Genomic DNA, 22,766 nt, shown 5'->3' with positions numbered 1-22,766 from the left:
AGGCCGCTTTTGGCAACACCCAATCAGAATACTCGATCTTAGGCCGCCGCCCAATGACCGCGTGAAATGGGGGGGGGGGAAGGGCGTGAAGCCCAATCGCAGCGCCATCACACTTGAGGGCAAAGAGGTTAGGCAGCCGGCATGGCGCTCCGGTCAATAAAATCGATAGCTGGAAGCTGTCTGTGTTTCAGGCAAAGGCGGTGCAGTAGCGGCGCCGCCATTTTCCCCGAAGGCATCTTCCGGTGCCTTTCACCCAAGTTCGGGCAGGAGTTTCCTGAATAACAGCGAAAGGTTTCCGTTAGCCCCGCCGGCGGCCGATTCCTGTTCCCTCCTGGTCTCCCCAGGCACGCTCCGCCCGGGTCCGGCTTGGGTTCCCAAATCCCGGGGCCCGCCAGCGGCCAAGGCCGGGACCGGGAAAGCCGTGGCGCCGGCTAGTCGGGTCCAATGGCACGGCCTTCGGCTCCGCTCCCCGCGCGGGGACCAGGAGAGGCCGGACCCGGCCGGAGAAGGGGAAGGAGGCCGAGGGCGGTGAAGTTCGGGGACGTGGCCTTGTACTTCTCCCCGGAGGAGTGGGAGTGTCTGCGGCCCGCGCAGAGGGCCTTGTACCGGGACGTGATGCAGGAGACCTACGGCCACCTGGGCGCGCTCGGTGAGGCCCACCCCAATCCGCTTCCGCGGGACCCGAAGGGATGGAGGAACTGGGGATCGGAGTCCAGAGTGTCCAGGGTCCTGGCCTGCGAAGAGGTTGTGTCAGGCGGGAGGACAGGGGCTTGGCAGGAGATGCCACCGGGTAGATAAGTCTACCCAGCGTTATGTACGAGCTGGGCCTCTGACTGATTCTCCTTCCCCAGGGTGCGCAGGTCCCAAACCAGCCCTCATCTCCTGGTTGGAACGAAATACCGATGATTGGGAACCGGCTGCTCTGGATCCACAGGAGTGTCCAAGGCGGGTAACAGTCCAAAGAAGTAAGTGAAAAATGCCTCTGGAGGGCTTGCAGCCCCTAATGACTCAGTCCAGAGTTTCCGTGGCTAGGGGTACCTATGACCCACGCTCCATTTATCGTGTTCGTTTTTACTTCAAGGTTCTTGTCTCTTTCATGGTGTCGAGTTCCTCTACCAAAGATTCACTTGTCAGTTTGTAAACTGACCACCTGCAGTTGTCTGTTGTGTAAATGGATCAGTGAGCTTTTCAAAAGAGCTGCAACCCTCCTGCCTCCTTCCCAGGACTCTGTCTCCAGCATGCTTTGAATTGGGCTCTGACTGATAGAGCCTATACCTCTGAGTTTTCCAGGTTTTGGGTGAAGGATCTTATGGGGAACAGGGGGCTGGGGTGCAGGGGCCTCTTTTTGCCCTTCTGGCAGAATGATCCCCATCAGTGCAGGAATCTGCAAGTCTCCTCAGGATCAAGCAAGGCTCTGATTAAGGCCATTCAGGTAGAAGGGCCCCCCAGATCCACCTACAGGGGCAGATGCAACTCTCTGGGCTGGAGTTTCTGTGCCAGATTCTCTAAGAGCAGGGCTATCTTTCTAAGATTCAGATCTGACATGATATTTCCTTGCTTAAAACCTTTCAGTTTTTGCCAAGGCAGGTTGTCAAATGGCTGTCAGTGATATCTAAGACACTTGGGGAACTTGGTGAAAATACACATTCCTGGACCCCATCCCAGAACTACTCATTTACTCTTATGGATGTCTAGGAACATATACATATTTTAATAGCCTCAGATGATTCGGATGTACATTTAGGTTTGGTTCTCACAGTGTGGTCCTCAGACCAGCAGCAGCAGCAGCAGCAGCATCACTCGGGAATGTATTAGAAAATGCAAATTCCTGGGCCCCATCCTAGACATGTTGAATCTAAAACTGGGGGTAGGGCCTAGCAGTCTGTTTCATTAAACCCTCCAAATGATTCGGATCACAATAAAATTTGAGAAGCATTGGCTTAAAGGGCCTTATGACTTAGTCAATGCTAAATCATACCTCATTTGTTTCCACTTCCTACCTTATACTTACCTCTTCAAAAACTTAAAAAAAAAATTTTTTTTTTAAATTTTTTTAATTTTTATTTTTTTATTTTATTCATTTGTTTATTTTTGGCCACGTTACGTGGCATGCGGGATCTTAGTTCCCGGACCAGGGATTGAACCCATACCCCCTGCGGTGGAAGCGCTGACCTCCAGGGAAGTCCCTAAAACTTAAAAAAAAAAAATTAATTAATTAATTAATTTTTGGCTGAGTTGGGTCTTTTGCTGCGCGCAGGCTTTCTCTAGTTGTGGCGAGCGGGGCTACTCTTCCTTGCAGTGCATGGGCTTCTCATTGCAGTGGCTTCTCTTGTTGCAGAGCTGGGGCTCTAGATGTGCGGGCTTCAGTAGTTGAGGCTCATGGGCTCTAGAGCGCAGGCTCAGTAGTTGTGGCGCATAGGCTTAGTTGCTCCGCGGAATGTGGGATCTTCCCGGTCCAGGAATCGAACCCGTGTCCCCTGCATTGGCAGGAGGATTCTTAACCACTGCGCCACCAGGGAAGGCCCCAAAACCTTTTTTAAGTCAGCTTAATCTCCTCCAAGAAACCTTCCCTGATTTCTCCAAGCTGGATTAGGGGTTCCTGTAATACCCTCCGTATTTCCATATTTCCACACTCGGTTGGCTGTCTTTGTCACTAACATTCCTTGAAGGCGGGCCGAGTCTGTTTTATAACCTGTAACACTATAATAGGAAAGAGTAGGAGCCCTGTGTTTGTTAAATTAATTTCTCCTTTGTGTTCCTGTAGAAACCAGAACTAGAAAGAAGAATGAAGAGAAGGAAGTATTCCCGCCTAAGGAGGCACCCCGAAAGGGGAAGCGAGGCCGCCGGCCCAGCAAACCCCGCCTCATCCCCAGGCAGACATCCGGAGGTCCCATCTGCCCGGACTGTGGCTGTACCTTTCCCGATCACCCGGCCCTGCAGAGCCACAAGTGTGCCCAGAATCTGAAAAAGCCTTACCCTTGCCCAGACTGTGGGCGCCGCTTTTCCTACCCGTCCCTGCTGGTCAGTCACCGGCGGGCACACTCTGGGGAGTGTCCCTACGTTTGTGACCAGTGTGGCAAGCGGTTCTCCCAGCGCAAGAACCTCTCCCAGCACCAGGTTATCCACACAGGCGAGAAGCCCTACCATTGTCCTGACTGTGGCCGCTGCTTCCGGAGGAGCAGGTCCTTGGCCAATCACCGGACCACACACACGGGTGAAAAACCCCACCAGTGCCCCAGCTGCGGGCGTCGCTTCGCCTACCCCTCCCTGCTCGCCATCCACCAGCGCACGCACACCGGAGAGAAGCCCTACACCTGCCTGGAATGCAACCGGCGCTTCCGCCAGCGCACCGCCCTGGTCATCCACCAGCGCATCCACACGGGCGAGAAGCCCTACCCGTGCCCGGACTGCGAGCGGCGCTTCTCCTCCTCTTCTCGCCTGGTCAGTCACCGGCGGGTGCACTCCGGAGAGCGTCCCTATGCCTGCGAGCACTGCGAGGCCCGCTTCTCCCAGCGCAGCACGCTGCTTCAGCACCAGCTCTTGCACACGGGAGAGAAGCCCTACCCCTGCCCGGACTGCGGACGTGCCTTCCGGCGGAGCGGTTCCCTCGCCATACACCGCAGCACGCACACCGAAGAGAAACTGCACGCGTGTGACGACTGTGGCCGCCGCTTCGCCTACCCCTCACTGCTGGCCAGTCACCGGCGCGTCCACTCGGGCGAGCGGCCCTATGCTTGCGACCTGTGCTCCAAGCGGTTCGCCCAGTGGAGCCACCTGGCTCAGCACCAGCTCCTGCACACTGGGGAGAAGCCCTTCCCCTGCCTCGAGTGTGGCCGTTGCTTCCGCCAGAGGTGGTCTCTGGCCGTCCACAAGTGTAGCCCCAGGGTCCAGAACTGTAGCCCTAGATCTGCTACAGGGGCGCCTAGCCAGAAAGGCAACGCCCTTTAGAATGGGAAGGACTGTGTAAGTTCATTTGTTTTCGCGGAGGGGCCCAGAAAAGGGAAGGAGCCCCAGGTCATACAGGGCAGAGTCAGAACTAAAACCCAGGTCTCTTGCTACACAGAGCTGAACTTTATTCTACCACGCTGGCTGCCTTAATACGTGTGTCTAGAACAGACAGTCCCAGTAGGAGAAGTGAGATTATTTGGTTAAAGTTTTCCAACCTACCTTATCCTAAAAGAATTTCTGTGTGTGGATATCGGGCTAAAAGTTCTCTCCATCTGATTTACGGGCTTTGTGTTTTCTAGTTTGTGCATGCAGGGATTACCTGTCCCCTTGCATGCAGTCAGGAGGATCCCATTTATGCGGAGCAAGATCTCCTCCTCTGCCTCTTCCTCCATGCCAGGTTTAAACAAACCTGGTTTAGCCCCCTTTTGACGATATTCCTGCCAAGTGGTCTTCTACCCTTTAAAACCTCCCTTGACAGGGAGCTCACTACCTCACAAGGCAGGTCATTTCACTGTGGGACAGCTCTGACAATTAGAAGGCCCTTAAGAACAACATTCTCCTTCCCTGGAAGCCTTGCCCAGAATATGTTTAAAACTTGATCTACATGGCAGCCCTTCAGAAAACTTAACCACAAATACTCTGCCCCCATGTTTTCAGGTTAATTAGCATTAATTTGGTCAGTCATTCCTTAAAGATAGGTTTTCAAGTCCCACACATGATCTCTCCCCAAACAGGTGCTGGTTTTTCAATGTCCTTTTTAAAGGATCATACAAAGTAAGCCAGCATCACAGTATACACTATACCTCCTTGGTCTGTACTTGTTTTAACAGCTCTAGATTGCATTGGATTTGGGGGTGGTAGCAGTGTACCAGGAATTTATTGGGTTTCAGACACCTAGATACCTAAGCTTTTTCTTTTGTTCTAAAACCACATGCTGTGAAGTAAGTCGTCTGCACCCTGTGTTTGGAAAGTTGGTTCAAGATGGGTCTGGGACATAAGCGCAGTGAGTTTTGGGAGAAGATTAATTTTAAGGAAAAACAGGGGAGCTGTGGTCTAGGCAGCAAGAAGTAGAACCAGGACCAGCTTGTTGTACTTTATTTGGTGGATTTGGATTAGTTCCAGGCAGCCAGTAGCTGGAAAATTCTTGAGAACTGGGTCTCACTCCTCCCTGAGTCTCATCAGAATCAGGAGACACTAGCACAGAACCTTCCATGAGTCCTCTGTGAACATTTTCCATGAAATGAAGTGAGGCCATTCAAGGAGGTTAAAGAGTTAGGTAACTGAATACAAAGCAGGAAGAGTCCGTAGTCATCAAGTTGTGTTCATGCCCTGCCTCCCTCATATAAGCTCCAGACAGCAGCAGCAGCAGCAATGTGTTTTAATTTTGATATGCCTCCATGGCACCCATTCCTAAGTAGGTGTGCAGTAAAGCTTTACTGAATTAAGTAAACAAGGCCTACCACTTTGCCTTGGGTAGCTGTACCAAATTGGAATTTCCAAACATGACGTATCTCATATTCCAACAGCTGGTGTGGGTCATCCTCCTACCCCTGTTGCTTCTTCCCTCGGTCCACCTGATATCAGCCCCAGGGTGGTGTAGCTGGGGCACACAGTATTTGTAATTACCTGTTCTGGTATTTAGCAAGTTGCATTGTAACTGTTTGTTTTTCCTTGGATTGATGGGCTACCCCCAAAGCAGGGGTCATACCAGATTGGGTTTCATTAAAATGTCTGATGAATGATTATGTTCTGTGTGGAATTACTGTTTATAAAATGTAAATCTAGTTCCTTGACTAAGTAGACATTTTTACAGTTCTGATGGAAACCTGCCCTTCCCTAGCAGAAACCTATTAGAATTCTGCCTAGCTTCCTGTTTTAGAACTGCCTCTTTTCCCTACCTCTATCACCAGGCTGACCCAACTACTTCCTTACCTAGGAATTTTAGAAATTTCTTTGGGCCTGGATTGTAACTCATAAACTTGGGAGCCGTTGGTAGGCAAGTCCCAGTATGTGGTCTGTGGAGGGCCGAGATGACAGACAAGTTCTTAGGTTTCCTAATGCACTTCAGTCCCAGGATCCCTTTGACAATTAACTGTAGTCAGTGGGAGATCCCAGTATTCTTCCAAGTAATTCTCCCTTCTGCTTCAGGTAGTTTAAGTTGAGTTTCTGTTACTTGCAACCAAAAGAATTAACTAATCCACAGCCCCAATATGGGTATATCTCCCATCTGCCTTCATGCCTATATGTGAGCTATGAAGAAAAAAAAATCACAGTGCTGCTGAGAGGGGCCAGCCTTTCCACTCCATCCTCAGCTGCACCTTCAACATTGTTTATGTCTTTTATAGCCCCAAACCAGTGACTGCCTTCCCCTTCACTAAGAAAACACAGGCGGTCAAATAGGAACTCCCTGAACATTCCACTCCCTGCTGTGACTCCCTATTTACCAGTGTGACCACTCGTACTTGCTTCTGACCCACCTCATGGGAAGTCCCTCATATGCAGAGCTTGTCAGTATAGGTGTGCCTGGATTTCATCTACTTATGCCCTCTCAGGGACTTTGCTCCATCTATTATTCTCTCTTAGTTTTATGGTTTCAGAGTCCCTCTCTTGCCTGGAATATATACGTGCCAACCTATAAACATGGTAAAATCTGTCTTTGAAAACAAAGAAATTTCCCTTTGGCCTCAGTCCCCATCTCCTATTTTCAGCTAAGTTTTTTAAAACAACAGTAGCCTACATTCACTACATCCACTCCGTTTATTCTTTGGCCTACTGCAATAGTATTCTAGCTATTTTGTTGAGCATTTATGATGTGCCATGTACCATGGCATTAAGCATTTTATATACATGCCAATCTATAGTTGGTATGAGAACCCCATAAAGTCAGTGTTAGGAGATGCTCCTCCATGGGTCTCTCATGTTGCTACACATCTTGCTGAGTACGCCAAAAAACACAAGGCTCTGCCCTCAGCAAATTCTCAGACTTGAGCCAATTCCAGACCGAGAGCTCCTTGAATAAGGGAAGGCTGGGTCCCCTTGATGAAGGACCATGTTACATTGGCAAAGACACTGTAAAACTTCTTCCTACCCTTTTCCAAATGTACCTGCAGCCATCTACCAGGGTGGCTGGGCATGGGAGAAGGGAAGTAACTAGAGTTTTCAGGGATTCTAATTCTTAGAGATCCAAATGAGAGAAATGTATTAAATAAGACAAAATGTTCTTCCAGAAATAAACCCTTGTATTTATGATCAACTGATTTGCAACAAAGGTGCCAAGACACTGCAAGGAAAGAAAGTCTTTTCAACAAGTGGTGCTGGGACATGAAAAAGAATGAAGTTGGGGGACTTCCCTGGTGGTCCAGTCTGAACCTGCCTTAAGAATCTGCCTTCCAATGCAGGGGGCGTGGGTTCGATCCCTGGTTGGGGAACTAAGATCTCACATGCCGCGTGGCCAAAAAAAAAAAAAAAAAAAAAGTAAAGTAAAATAACTCAGGAAGGACATAAGAAACGGGTAACAGAAGTTGCCTCTAGGGAGGGGAAAGGGACTAGAGGAGAGACTTTTTGTAAAAAATTGAAGCATAATACACAAATAAGTTCACATATCACAAGTGTACGGCTCAATTTTCACAAACTGAACACATCTGAGTAACCAGCACCTAGAACAGGAATCAGAATCTCCTCAGCACCCTAGAAGCAAAAAAGGTAACCCTCTATCCCGATTCTTAATAGCGTGCATTAGTTTTGCCTGTTTTTATACTTTATATGAATAGAATCATGTATACTATTTTGTGTCTGGCTTCTTTTGCTCAACATTTGTCTATAAGATTCATCCATATTATGCATGTGGTTGTAGATGATTCATTCTCATTCCTGAATGGTATTCCATTTAGTGAATATCCCACTTTGTTTATTCATTCTATTGTTGTGGATAGTTTCCAGTTTTGAGCTATTGCAACTCATGTTGCTGTGAGCACATGTCTTTCAGTAAACATATGTATTCATTTCTGTTGGGTATACACCTAGGAATGAAATTACTAGGTCATAGGGTATGGCATATTTTCAGCTTTATTATATACTGCCAGCTTTCCAGAGTGACTGTACCAACTGACACTCCACCAGTAGTATAAGAGTTCAACACTTGTGAAACTTACTTTTGACTATATATTCTTTTGCATTTGGTTATATTATGAAATAAAATGCAGGGACTTCCCTGGTGGCGCAGTGGTTAAGAATCCACCTGCCAATGCAGGGGACACGGGTTCGAGCCCTGGTCCAGGAAGATCCCACATGCTGTGGAGCAACTAAGCCCGTGCGCCACAACTACTGAGCTTACGCTCTAGAGCCCGTGAGCCACAACTACTGAGCCCACATGCCGCAACTACTGAAGCCCGCGCTCCTAGAGCCCATGCTCCGCAACAAGAGAAGCCACCGCAATGAGAAGCCCGCGCACCGCAAGGAAGAGTAGCCCCTGCTCGCCGCAACTAGAGAAAGGCCGCGCGCAGCAGTGAAGACCCAACGCAGCCAAAAAATAAATAAAATAAATTTATTTAAAAATAAGAGTTGTGTACAAATTGAGATGCCTGTGTACTGATCCTCAAAACAACCAATAAAATCTCAATTATGAAAGAAAACAAAACAAAAATGAAGATAGTTTAAGGGACCACTGAGAGGACATCAAGCAGACTAACATTTGCATTGTAGGGTCCCAGAAGGAGGAGAGAGAGAAAGGGACAGAAAACCTATTTGAAGAAATAATGGCTGAAAAGTTCCTTAACCTGGCAAAGGAACCAGACAACCAAGTCCAGGAAGCACTGAGTCCCAAAAAAGATGTACCCAAAGAGACCCACACCAAAGACACATAATTAAAATGTCAAAAGTTAAAGACCGTTTTCAAACTTTCAAAAGCACGGGCTCCAGGCGCGCAGGCTTCAGTAGTTGAGGCACATGGGCTCAGTAGTTGCGGCTCATGGGCTCTAGAGCACAGGCTCAGTAGTTGTGGTGCACGGGCTTAGTTGCTCCACGGCATGTGGGATCTTCCCAGACCACGGATCGAACCCGTGTCCCCTGCATTGGCAGGCGGATTCTCAACCACTGCGCCACCAGGGAAGCCCTGTACACAATTCTTAACATACATACCAAAAACCTAAAAAATTATGTAGTTGTGATTCTTTTTTTTTTTTTTGGCTGCGCTGCGCAGCTTGTGGGATCTTAGTTCCCCAGCCAGGGATCGAACCTGTGCCCCCCACAGTGGAAGGACAGAGTCCTAACCGACTGGACAGCCAGGAAATTCCCATGATTCTTTTCTTTTCTTTTCTTTTTTTAAATTTATTAATTAATTTACTTAGGCTGCGCCAGGGCTTAGTTGTGACATGTGGGATCTTTAGTTGCGGCATGCGGGCTTCTTAGTTGCGGCATGTGGACTCTTAGTTGTGGCATGAGGACTTCTTAGTTGCGGCATGTATGCAGGATCTAGTTCCCCCACCAGGAATCGAACCCAGGCCCCCTGCATTGGGAGCACAGTCTTACCCACTGGACCACCAGGGAAGTCCCCCATGATTCTTTTCTGAACAGTTATTCCAGTGCCTTTCCAGCTTAAAATTCGGAGGCAAATTTTCCTTAACAGGATATCAAGTACCCATATCTTCAAATGTTGATATGCTGTTACATCTTAAGTTCCACTAATTCACAATTTAATATCATATACATTACATACTCAAGTTTTCAATCATTCACAGCACATTAACAAAGTTATTAGGAAAACTGGACTACCAGGACCAAAGATGTTACAGAGTGCACAAAATTCTGACCAGGAGAGCCAAGATCAAGGAGTGGTTTGCTTTAGGAAACAATTCTACCAAAAACAACAAGGGAAGAGAAGTAAAGTGTTCAAGGGACCTCTCTGGTGGTCCAGTGGTAAATAATCCGCCTTCCAACGCAGGGGATGCGGGTTCGATCCCTGGTTGGGGAACTAAGATCCCACATGCCATGGGGCAAATAAGCCCGCATGCCACAACTACTGAGCTCTTGCGCCTCAACTAGAGAGCCTGCGTGCCGCAAACTACAGGGCCCACGTGCCCTGGAGCCCACCCTCCACAACTAGAGAGAGAAAACCCACATGCCACAACTAGAGAGAAGCCCAAGTAGACCGCGCGCTGTAACGAGAAAGATCCTGCATGCCTCAAGAAAGATCCCGTGTGCCGCAACTAAGACCCAACGCAGCCAATTAAAAAAAAAAGGAAAATAAATAAATAAAATAAAATAAATATTAAAAAAAAATAAAGTGTTCAAGACATTAAATGTACAACTGACTCCAAATTGCCATTTAGTATGCTTTGTATTATAGGATAGAAAAGCTACCCCATCTATGGAACGTTAAGCTGACACCCAAGACAATCAGAACCTCCCATATTCAATATGCCACTATTTTCTGGTTGTACCAAAAAATAAACAACCAGCAAATGACTTCACCTCTTAAAAAAAAGCATTTACAGCAGCAACATGGATGGACCTACAGACTATCATACTGAGTGAAGTAAATCAGACAGAGAAACACAAATATCATATGATAGCGCTTATATATGGAATCTAAAAAAATGGTACAAATGAACTTATTTACAAAACAGAAATAGAGTCACAGATGTAGAAAACAAACTTATGGTTACCAGGGGGAATGGGGGGGAGGGATAAATTGGGAGATTGGGATGGACATATACACACTATTATATATAAAATAGGTAACTAATAAGGACCTACTGTATAGCACAGGGAACTCTACTCAATACTCCGTAATGGCCTATATGGGAAAAGGATCTAAAAAAGAGTGAATAGGGACTTCCCTGGTGTGCCAGCCAGACTGCCAAGAGGCTTCTCGAAGCTGGGCTGCCTAGCTGCTGCCACTCTCCCCGGCGCTGGAGCTGCTGGGACCCGCGGTGGGGACCCTATTCTTGTTTTTTGGGGATTCCTTTTTTTTTTTTAATATTTATTTATTTATTTGGCTGCTCCGGGTCTTAGTTGCAGCATGCAGGATCTAGTTCCCTGACCAGGGATCGAACCTGGGCCCCCTACATTGGGAGTGCAGAGTCTTAACCAGGGAAGTCCCCCTTTTTGCTGTTCTGATTGGGCAACTTCCATTTGTCTTCCAGATCACTGGTCTGTTTTGTTTTTTTTTGCATTCTCTGATTTCCTGCTGCTTTCCACTAGTGTATTTTTCATTTCAGTTAATAAATTCAAAAGTTCTAAATCTTTGTCTTTCATATCTTCTAGTCCTTTGGTGATTTCCTCACAGATTACCTCTCTGGATTCATCCACTTTTCTCCTGAGTTCGATGAGCATTTTTATAACTGTTACTTTGAATTCTTTATCTGATAAACTGCTTGTCTCCACTTTGTTTAGTTCTTTTTCTGAGGTTTTCTCTTGTTCTTCCCTTCTGAAGATATTCTGTAGTTTCTTCATTTTGCCTAACCCTCTGTGTTCATTTCTACGTAAATCAGCTTCATCTCCCAGTCTTGAAAGAGTGGCCTTACGTAGGAGGTGTCCTGTGGGGCTCAGTGGTGCAATCTCCCCTGATCAACAGAGCCAGGTGCTCCAGGGGTATCCCCTGTGTGGGCTGCATGTGCCCTCCTGTTGCGGTTGGGCAGCAAATGTTGCAGGTGTGCTGGTGGGTGAGGTTGGCCCCCTGGGTCCTCAGGGGAAAGCAGGGGCAGGGCGCGTGGTGTTAGCTAGGCTAATGGAGAGTGATAGACATAGTGCTCACCAGCACCAGGCCAGCTACGTGGAAAGAAAGTAAAAACAAATGACGTCTGCCAGTGCTTCCACCCCCAGAGAAAATTCCACCAGATCCCTGCCCCTTTTCAGGTGCATGCCCTGAAATTAGTCAATGAATCTCCTTCTTGTATGACCCAGGCGCTTTTCAAGCTGCTGCCTCTGTGCTAGGACTTGGAGCGAGTGAGTTTCTGCGAGAGTCCTTTAATAATTGAGTCTCTTCCCTTTCCCACGGCCCTCGGGCTCTCCCAGATGTAAGCCTTGATGGTTTTCAAAGCCAGATGTTATGGGGCTTGGCTTCCCGGTGCAGGTCTCCCAGGCTGGGGAGCCTGATGTGGGACTTGGACCCCTTGCTCCTCAGGGGGGACCTTTGCGGTTGTGATATCCCTCCTGCTTGTGGGTTGCCCCACGGGAGTGGGGGAGGTTCTCACTAGACCAGGACTCTGCCCTTCCTACCTTTCGCGATGTGGCCTTTTCCTTATATCCTTAGTTGTAGAAAATCTGTTGTGCTAGTCTTCAGGTCAGTTCTCAGAGATAGTTGTTCTATATGTAGCTGTAGTTTTGGTGTGTCCTGGAAGGAGGTGAGCTCAGGATCTTCCTACTCCACCACCTTGATCCAGAATTGAAAAAAATCTTAAGATACGATCTGACTCATTCCTCAGTGTTATTATTCATTTATGAGCTGTAATTTGAACACAGGTTTTCTGATTGAGGCAGGGTCCAGATAGTGTTATAATTACAATAACAACTATAAGCTCCTATTTATTGAGTACTTTGTGCAAGGCGCTACCCTAAGCACTTAGCTGAACCTAAGTTCAACCGAAACGGGAGCCAGAAGATGACTCTGAATCCGGCTCTGCTGCCCCGTGAGCAGTCACCTGCCCCGTCACTCAGTTTCAGCGTCTGTAAAAGGGGAGACATCTGTGACCTTGGAGCACGGGCCAGATCAAATACTGGGTAGGAACCCATTTCCACAGCTCACGGGGCTAGCCCTGCCCGAGTACCAGAGCTCACTCCCTTACCTCCAGAACCCACCTCAGTCTTGCCCTTGGGCTTTTACTCACCTCCAAGCCCCGGACCTGCCCATAAGAGGTCTCATAAGAGTAGCAGAAATGAGTACCTTTACTCCGTTAGAACCTCTCTCTTAGATGCCAGACCCAGAAAAGCCAGATCAAGAGAAATCCTGCACCGCCGGCCACCTTCGGATCTGCAGCTACTTCACTCTCGGCCTTTCAAACAGACCGCTCCGGAAAGACCAATCAGAGCCTTCCTTCTTCCCCTAGCGACCGGCGCTGTCCAATCAACGCACGCTATCTCTCCACGGTTACGCCGTGGAGTCCAACCTCCCTTCCGGTTTGCCCCTTGGCATGGAAGGGCAGATAAGAAAGGCGAGGGATGTTGAGGCCGGAGGGGCACCATCTTAGTTAAGGGCAGGACTGTGGGCCCTTCAGGACGTTTTCCGAGGAAGGGCGGAAACAGGTAATTGCGTTTCCACATTTTCCGGAAGCCTCTCTGCGAAGCACAGAAGGGTTTCCCATGGCGCCGCCCCCGGTCCGGTTCCCGGTGGCGGATGTGCCCGGGGGCCCGGCACCGGGCGGACGAGGGAAAGCAGCCCAGGGGCCGTGAGGTTCGTCGGATGTGGCCGTGTACTTCTCCCCGGAGGAGTGGGGGTGTCTGCGGCCCGCGCAGAGGTTCCTGAACCGGAACGTGACGCGGGAGACCTATGGCTTCCTGGGCGCGCTCGGTGAGGCCCGGCGGCCCAGCCAGGACCCAGTAATCTGTGGGAAGCGGGGACTGATGCGCCCAGAGGCAATGGGCTGGAAGTGTGGAGCACTGAGCAAGCGCCCTCAGTTCTCCTCCCGGGTTCTCAGCCGAGCCCAGTGTTTTTCTTTGTGAGGATTTTCAGGCCCCAAACCCGCTTTTATCTTTTAGGTGGAAAGAGAGGTGGAGGCGTGGAGCCCAGAGGCCCAGGATCCACATCTCTGCAGCTGTCAGCAGAGACGAGGGAAAGGTCCTTCACTTCAAACCCCAGGTCGTGACCTTTGAGAAACTCCTCCCCCACTCGGAGCCTCAGCACACACTGCCCACTCTAGAGCCCCTCCGTGTCTCCCTGCACCTGATCTGCAGAAAGGGCTCAACAGAACAGCTAAATTGAGACTGGTAGCACTCTTGGGGCCGCGTTGCCACCACCTCTTAGGAAGGCACGTTCCAGTTCTGGTTCTGGTGCACCTTCAGCCACCCGCGACTAGTGTTCAGTTCTCGGGCTGAGACTCCTGGTCCCTCTTCCAAGTCCCACTTGAGGTTACTTCACTGAAAACCATTCACCTAACTGGCTTTTCTTTCTGGATTATTTTCTCCCTTAGTGCATTCTGCTTTCTGGACTGTATCTCTCCCGCTTCTCAGAGACGGAGTACCCTAGATTCAACAGCCTATTAAAGGAGCTGGTGCTCCCTGGAATAGAGGGCACGCTTTGGGCCTGTCCACACTGGGGAAGCTCATCCAAGGATTCTGTCTTTTAGCCAGAGCAGGTCAAGTAGCTAGCAAGGACACACATGTGGTGTCAAGCCTCTGTTGGCATTGTTTGGTCTTGAAGACTTAGAGGTGGCCGTAAAGAGGACAGTGGCTTCAGGTGAGGAACTCTCCTGCTCCACACTTGCTCTGCACATGGTGCACAAAGGTATCAAACTTAGTGAGCTTAAAGGGTTTTTTTCTCCAAACTTTTATGAACTAGTAATTGCAATGTGTTTGTTTGTTTTTTTTCCAGATATTTGCATGTTTCCTGGATTTTGCATCTTTTGAATAAAGATGTATTCTTGGGCCACAGCAGCTAGAAATATGATGCTGGGGAATTTTTTTTTTTTTTTTAAAGAAGGAGTATATTACTTGTGATTAGAGTTGAAATCAAGGCATAGTTATCTTCTGTCTTAATTTTTACTGTAATGTATGTGTCAACAGTTGAGAGGTCTTTCTGACCTATTTAGATTTGCTAGCCCTACTTTAGAACAGGAAACTCCTGAAGGAATAAAAGCAAGGAGGTGGGGGGGACTAAGCATGTCTGCATGTCAGGAGTGGTGCTGGGTGGCTCAAATTATCTTTTGACCAAAAGACTGCTTCTCCAAATACCTGGGTTCCAAAAATGATTATTAATGGGAACTGATGGTTATTTTTACTTCACCACATAGCCTCTCCTGAATTGGTAGACCTGGATTCCAGGTTCAGCTCAGTCCCCACTAGCTGTGTGGCCTTAAGCATATTATATTATTACATTATTCAGATGTAAACTGACAAGTAAAATTTGTGAACTATAATGATCTCCTGCATGTTTCCTAACGTCTCATAATTATCTGATCAAGATTCTTCAACAAACATTTACAGTTTGGTGGGCAATAAAACAATTTGAAAGCATCATTTTTGTATTTTTATAATGATTGGCAGGAAAAACATGACACCAACCACTTATGAGCAAACAGTTTTAGTCTTGAACGTTGCAATCTGATGGTTAACAGCCAAGTTTACTGTACTTAGCTCCATCTTCTTAAGGTTTCTCCATCCCTAGTGCAAAGAGAAATGATTTACAACATAGTACCTGAATAAACAGAAATATTTTTTGGTCCAAGTGAAATGCTTTATAGCTTCTCTTTACATAAAGTTGATTCCCTGTTTTGTTTTTTTTTTAAATAAATTTATTTATTTATTTTTGGCTGCATTGGGTCTTCATTGCTGCGCACGGGCTTTCTCTAGTTGCAGCGAGCAGGGGCTACTCTTCATTGCAGGCTTCTCATTGCGGTGGCTTCTCTTGTTGCAGAGCACGGGCTCTAGGCACGCGGGCTTCAGTAGTTGTGGCACGCGGCTCAGTAGTTGTGGTGCACGGGCTTAGTTGCTCCGCGGCATGTGGGATCTTCCTAGACCAGGGCTCGAACCCGTGTGCCCTGCATTGGCAGGCGGATTCTTAACCACTGTGCCACCAGGGAAGCCCCTGATTCCCTGTTTAAAAGGAGACTTATTTCTGAGGATCTGTTTTTTTCCTTACTGCATTTCTACACTGTTCACACAGTGAAGTACCTCCAGAACTCAAAAAGTTTTAAAATAAGCACATAATTGTTGAGGCAAAATCAGAAGTCACACTTAAAGCCAGAAAGTATTTCAGGTGAAAAACAGCAAGGACAAGGCCAGAAAATATAAAGACCGAAAAGGCACTAGCATGATCAGCAAAGAACATTTCTGAAATTTCTGAACACAAAGGGGAGATTCGGCATGTAGGGCAGGCAGGAGGGCAAGCAAGGAATTGTTCCAAGACCAGACTGTGGGCTGCTGCCAACAGAGACCTGGTAGATCTCATCCATCTGTTATCTCCAGTGACCGGCCCCACGCTTAGCAACTAGAGTCTGCATCGTGCCTGACTGCAGAAATATTCCAAAGGTGGGAGTGAAAACATCTAGCACCTGTAGTCAGTCCAGTGCAAGCCATTAAGATGACCCGTCTCAGCTCAAAAATAGGAAGACACTGAGTCTAGGAAGCAGAGGATACAACCCAAGGGCAGGGAGGGAAGACCCTGGATGACAGCTGAGGCCCAGTCTGTTTTGGAGAGAGGACTGAGGGCCCAAGGAGGGAGATTTCCCAGGGAAAAAAAAATGGGGATTTGAGATTGATGCTCTCCTTGGTAATTTGCAACAACTTAAAGAAGCAGAGCAGATAACACAAGGAGAAAAGACAATTATAAAATTGAAAAAAAGCAAACAGTTGACAAGAAAGGAAGTATAATAATAGCATATATAGGAAATGTTATTTACAATAATTTATTGCAATGGGCTTCCCTGGTGGTGCAGTGGTTAAGAATCCGCCTGCCAATGCAGGGAACACGGGTTCGAGCCCTGGTCTGGGAAGATTCCCACATGCTGCGGAGCAACTAAGCCCGTGTGCCACAACTACTGAAGCCCGTGCGCCTAGAGCCCGTGCTCCGCAACAAGAGAAGCCACCACAATGAGAAGCCCACGCACCGCAATGAAGAGTAGCCCCTGCTCGCCACAACTAGAGAAAGCCCGCATCCAGCAACAAAGACCCAACACAGCCATAAATAAATAAGTTAATTAATTAAAAAATAATAATTTATTGCATTAAGTATGTTGGGAAAAGAGGTCAAGGGAATGGGGCTAGAAATTAAGTATCAAGTATCATAGCAGGGTGCCCATAGTGTCTAAAATGAGTATACCAAGAAAAAGCAATTTTTAAAAAACGTGTATTTTTAAATGAAAGCTCCAGAAGAAATGGCTAAGAGTGAAGTGTATTGAATCAGTTTAGGAAGATGAAAAATTTCCGGAATGGATGGTGGTGATGGTTGCATAACACTGTGAATGTACTTAATACCACTTAACTTAAAAATGGTTAAAATGATTTTTTAAAAGATTAAAATGATAACTTTTATGTTATGTATATTTTATCACAATTTTTAAGAAAAGGAATGATGTTCAGATACACATTACAACATGGATGAACCTTGGAAACATTATGTTAAGTGAAATAAGCCAAACACAAAAAGATGAATAACTGTATGATTCCACTTTTATGAGGTACCAAGAACAGTAAATTCCAAAAGAAAAAGTAGATTGGAAGTTACCAGGGGTGGGAGGAAAGGAATGGGGAAGGACTGTTTAACGGGTTCCAGGTTTTCTTTTGTGAGGATGAAAATCATGTTTTGGAAGATGACACTGGTGATGGTCGCACAACATTGTGAATGTAATTAATGCTACTGAATTGAAAACTTAAAAATGGTTAAAATTTTATGCCATATATCACAATAAAAAAGTATGTATTGATTGGAAAGGAAACATTCAGGGGTGATACCAATGTCCTACATCTCGTTTTGGGTGATGGCATACATTTGTCAAAGCTCGACGGATTTCACACTGAAGATCCGTGCATTTTACTGTATGTACAATATAATTCAAGTTAATAAAAAGTTTAAAGTAGTTGCCTCTAGGGAACAGGGGGAATGGGTAGGGAGGCTGCCTTTTTCATTACAAACCTTTTGTATTACGTTTTAAAAACCGCGTACGTTAATTATTTTGGAAAAACTTAAAAAGTAATTTAAAACTTCCCTATTCCAATTCCAGCCGCACCAAGCACCTTCCTTCGCCGGCGGCTCCAGTCCAGAAAATGAGCGAGCGGAACTGCCGGTGCAAGGAGTCGGGTCGGCTCCGCAGCTGTGCACCCAAGTGTAAACGTGTACCTGGTCTCTACCTCGGCTGCCCCCAGGGTTTGGCCAGGTGTGTGCGTCTTCCCGCAGGGGCCGGAGACTGGCTTGCGAATCCCGATGCCGGGAGGCGCAGAGGGAGACCATCGAGTTCTAAGTCCCGAGCTCCACAACCGCCGAGATCGTTGGTGGGTTCCAGATCCCGCCTACAGAGACTTCCGGGCGAGAACGCCCCGCCAGTCCCGCCTCGCGGCACAGCCGCTTCCTGCTGTCGCGGCCAATCACCGGCGGCTGTGCAACGCGGCCAGCGGGAGTGCTGGAAGCCGCGGGCACGTCCATCTTTCTTGATGGCAGAAAAGCTCTCCTCGGCTCCCCCTCCGTTAAAACTCACCTGCACGGCCATTGTATTTAAGGGCAAGTGGACAATGAGAAGCCAGACCGGCGCCATGTTTGATACGGTCAAGGGACGGCGCCCTTAAGGGCAGCCAGTGACAACTGAAGCCAGGATGTCGCCATATTTTCTGAAGGCACCTTACGGGTCCCTTAACCCGGGTGTCTGTGTCCAAGCTGCCATGAAGTGACTAAACACCGAGGGTGTTTATTTGTCCCCATCAGAATCCCGAATACCAAACAGCCAACCCTGCTGCTTCGGTTCCCTCGGCTGAGTTCGGAGGCCAAGGCTGGGCGGGGCCCCGGGCTCGGGAGCCCTTCCTGTGGACGACGAGAGCCGAGGCCAGGCGCGGGGAGCAGGCGGCAGCTGCTCGGGGCTGGAGGCCTCATGGCGCCGCCCCCGGCCCCGCTCCTGGTGCTGAGACCGGGGGAGACCGGGCCTGACTGCAAGAAGCCTGCGGCCGTGAGCTTCGCGGACGTGGCCGTGTACTTCTCCCTGGAGGAATGGGGGTGTCTGCGGCCCGCGCAGAGGGCCCTGTACCGGGACGTGATGCGGGAGACCTACGGCCACCTGGGCGCGCTCGGTGAGGCCCCGGGTTAGAGTCCGCCTGCTCCTTCACTGGGGTTCACAGGGGAGATGACATAAGGACCCAGAGGATTGTGAGGCCTAATCCCGCACTATTCCACCAACACCACCAGCCACCTCCCATCCCCAGCTCTTCAGGTACCCTCTCGGGAGTCTTTCCATCCCGCATCCGCTTCCTTCAGGCAGGAGCACTGCAGACCCTGTCCAGGTTGAGCCTAAATTCTGAGGAGGTGACCTCACCCTGACAGGGGGATGCCATCTTCCCAGGGCAGCCTCTCAGGCCAGCACTGTGATCCCTGTTCTCTCCCAGGATTCCCAGGCCCCAAACCAGCCCTCATCTCTTGGATGGAACAGGAGAGTGAGGCTTGGAGCCCCGCCGCCCAGGATCCTGAGAAGGGGGAAAGCCTGGGAGGAGCTCTGAGAGGTGAGGGATGGTCCCAAGTTTCCCCCAACCCCAGTATTCCAGGGCTTCCTGTCTAGCAGTGTTTTCTTTCAGATCGTCACCTCCAGCATTCCTAAAGGAATGAAAGAGTCAGCAGATGTTGGATACGGGAGAAGGAAAAGAGGCAAACCTGATAACAAATTTTTCAGAATTTGGTACAGTAGTCGAGACCAGAGTAAGATAATCAGGAGCCCAAGTCTGAGAGTCCCTCTGGTAGAAGCGCTGCTCATTCTCCCCTTTTCAGGAACAACTAAAATCCCCTAAGAATGAAAGCAGCTTCAGGTGTGCTTTTCACATTCTCAAACAAGGCAAAGCAGTAATTGGCCAGTAATTGACAACTTTGCCCTTCTCCTTTCACCATCCCTCAGCAGAGTGATCTTGAGCAAATATCTGTACTCCTCTGTAAATGTCTTAACCCTACAAAAAATTGAGAAACCACAAATAATAATAGCTACTGCTTATTTATGTATTTTGGCTGCATTGGGTTTTTTTTTTTAAATTGAACCATCTTTTTTCCTTTATTTATTTATTCATTTATTTATTATTTATGGCTGCGTTGGGTCTTCGTTTCTGTGCGAGGGCTTTCTTTAGTTGCGGCAAGTGGGGGCCACTCTTCATCGCGGTGTGCGGGCCTCTCACTGTCGCGGCCTCTCTTGTTGCGGAGCACAAGCTCCAGACGCGCAGGCTCAGTAGTTGTGGCTCGCGGACCTAGTTGCTCCGCGGCATGTGGGATCTTCCCAGACCAGGGCTCGAACCTGTGTCCCCTGCATTAGCAGGCAGATTTTTCAACCACTGTGCCACCAGGGAAGCCCTGCATTGGGTTTTAATTGCTGCGCGTGGGCTTTCTCTAGTTGCAGCAAGCGGGGGCTACTTTTCCCTGCGGTGCGTGGGCTTCTCATTGCTGTGGCGTCTCTTGTTGCGGAGCAGGGGCTCTAGGCGTGCGGGCTTCAGTAGCTGGGGCACGTGGGCTCAGTAGTTGCAGCACGCGGGCTCAGTAGTTGCGGTGCGCGGGCTCTAGAGCGCAGGCTTGGTAGTTGTAGCTCACGGGCTTAGTTGCTCCGGCATGTGGGATCTTCCCGGACCAGGGATGGAACCCGTGTCCCCTGCATTGGCAGGCGGATTCTTAACCACTGCGCCACCAGGAAGTCCTGCTATTGCTTATTGAGCATTTACTAAGTACTTAAGATACTTTTACTCATTTAATTCTCCCAACAAACTTGTGAACTAAAGAAACCATTATGATTCCCATTTGACACATGAGGAAGCAAGGCCCAGATGAGTCATTCTTAAGAGATTTGCACCCTGTTTACCATCCTTCAGAGCCTGTGTGTTAATCACTGGGCAGTACTTTTCTGGCACTTCCTTAAGTAAAAGCATCCTATAACCTAAGACGATATAAGCGAATGTGTTTTAAAATGTAACTTGATTCCTGTTTCCTAGGAGATGCCCCAAACAAAAAGGAAGAGGAACCCGAGAAAGGGCCAGGAGCCAAAGAATCCAAAAAGACTCCTGGTAAGGAGAGGCCTGAAGAGCTGGTTAAAAACAATCTTGACTCAACCATCAGCGAAACCTCGGCAAGAGCACAGCCACCCAGGAAAGCTGCCTGTGACCAGAGCACAGGTGCGCAGCCCCCGGTCCTGGTGCCCAGCGTAGATGCTCAGGCCAGCCAGCGGCGCCATGTGTGTGCAGACTGCGGCCGCCGCTTCACCTATCCCTCGTTGCTGGTCAGCCACCGGCGCATGCACTCGGGTGAGCGGCCCTTCCCCTGCCCCGAGTGTGGCATGCGCTTCAAGAGGAAGTTTGCCGTGGAAGCACACCAGTGGATCCACCGCTCCTGCTCTGGGGGCCGGCGAGGCCGGAGGCCTGGAATCCGGGCTGTGCCTCGGGCCCCGGTCCGAGGTGACCGGGACCCGCCGGTGCTGTTCCGGCACTACCCGGACATCTTTGAAGAGTGCGGGTGAGCGGCTCCCGCTGGCTGGGCTTGAGCCTGACCTCAGCGCTAAGGACTAACTGGGCCCTGAGGGAGGCTCCTGACTCAGGAATTTGGGACCCAAAATTCATCCCTTGGTTTTCCCTCAAGGATCCCTCTAGTTTCCAAACTTGTAAAAACAAAAGTGCCTCTAAAGATTCAAAGAGATTAAACTTGACACCTTCTCTCCCTAGTCTTTCTAAAAAAATGAAGAGAGTGAGATGCTGGACTTCTCTCAAAGTGTTATCTCAGTAGCAGGTGCAACCACGATCATGTGCAAACACTGTCTCCAGAAAAAATCCCCGCTGCTTATCTGCAGCAGAGGTAAATGCTATGGTGGACTATGGCCGAGGAGGAGGCCTCAGATGTAGGGCATGGTCTAGCCCCGGGTAACTGACACCAACAGGAGGCTCAGGCAGTGAAGTGGGTGGAAAGAATACAGAAGCACCGGGTGCAGACCTAGTCTCTGCAACTTGCCCCCAAGGCATAGCTGGTAAGTCACATGTTTTCCCTGAGCCTTAGCTCCTTCATCTGTAAAATAAGGATCAATAATATCTACCTCAAAGGGTTACTGTGAAGACTGAAATTGTAACAAGATAATATGTATGACACAGTAAATGTGCAATAAACATTTGTTGAAACACAATTGAAAATGATTGTCGATATTTTACACTTCAGACCTTGAAAAGAAGTCTGCTAAGGAGGCAGGGATGGATAGCAACAGCTGTGTTTCACAGATGAGTAAACTGAGGATCAAAGTTTCACCGCTACAAAGCAGCAAAGCTGGAAACTGGCACTGTGCCCACACATATCTACCGCTTCCTATGAGCAGTCAGATCTGGGCAGAACAGGGGTCAGGGGCTCAGGTGAGGGTAAAGTGGGGGAGCCAGTCTCACCTGTCTGGGGGAGTCTCAGCAGGAAAATGAGAGCCCCGCCAAGGCCAGAGACCTTTGCAGTCAACATTCAGTGACCATATATTGAGTGGCTTCTGTTGGAGAGACTGCCAGGTGATAAGGGAATCCCAAGATGAGGAAGGCTAATTTCCTTTATTCAGCAAACACCGTCTGAAGACTCGGGGGTTCTGTGCAGGGCGCCAGGGACACACTGACTCAAGTCCAATGTTCAAGACAGTGATTTGGGCTGTGATGGAGGAAGTCCAGAGGCACCACTTAACCCATCCTGGTTGGTGATATGCCAGGAAGTGTAGCTTGGAGAAGGAAGTGGTTGTGCTTCCCATAGCATTAAGAGGAATTGGTATGTAGTGAGATTTTCAGGCAGAGGAAGCAGCGAAGGAGGCTTATTTCCTAAAAAGGATAAAAGAGGGACACAGCATGGAGTAAAGGTTAAGGGCATGGGTTCTGGAGTCAGACTGTCTGGGTTCAGATCCTGACTCAATTGCTTTATAGCTCTGCAGTCGTGGGCAAATCACTTCTTGCTCCAAGTTACCTCTCTCTGCCTTAGTTTCTTCATCTATAAAACC

General features: G+C 48.6%; 1 protein-coding gene across 1 annotated transcript; it reads left to right on the top strand.

The window, feature by feature from the left end:
• The first annotated feature begins 125 nt into the window (after positions 1–125).
• On the top strand, positions 126–21,888 carry LOC133104236 (zinc finger protein 337-like). Its single transcript, XM_061209871.1, has 9 exons — positions 126–649; positions 852–965; positions 2,765–3,939; positions 13,399–13,601; positions 17,820–17,931; positions 17,993–18,228; positions 18,467–18,873; positions 19,186–19,299; positions 20,758–21,888. The coding sequence occupies exons 1-9, from the start codon at positions 445–447 to the stop codon at positions 21,276–21,278; spliced, it is 3,087 nt and encodes a 1,028-aa protein (XP_061065854.1). The 5' UTR covers positions 126–444; the 3' UTR covers positions 21,279–21,888.
• The last annotated feature ends 878 nt before the right edge of the window (positions 21,889–22,766 follow it).

This window comes from Eubalaena glacialis, chromosome 13 (genome assembly GCF_028564815.1).
Source record: "Eubalaena glacialis isolate mEubGla1 chromosome 13, mEubGla1.1.hap2.+ XY, whole genome shotgun sequence".
NCBI lineage: Eukaryota > Metazoa > Chordata > Mammalia > Artiodactyla > Balaenidae > Eubalaena > Eubalaena glacialis.
This window is presented reverse-complemented; position numbering and strand designations above follow the sequence as displayed.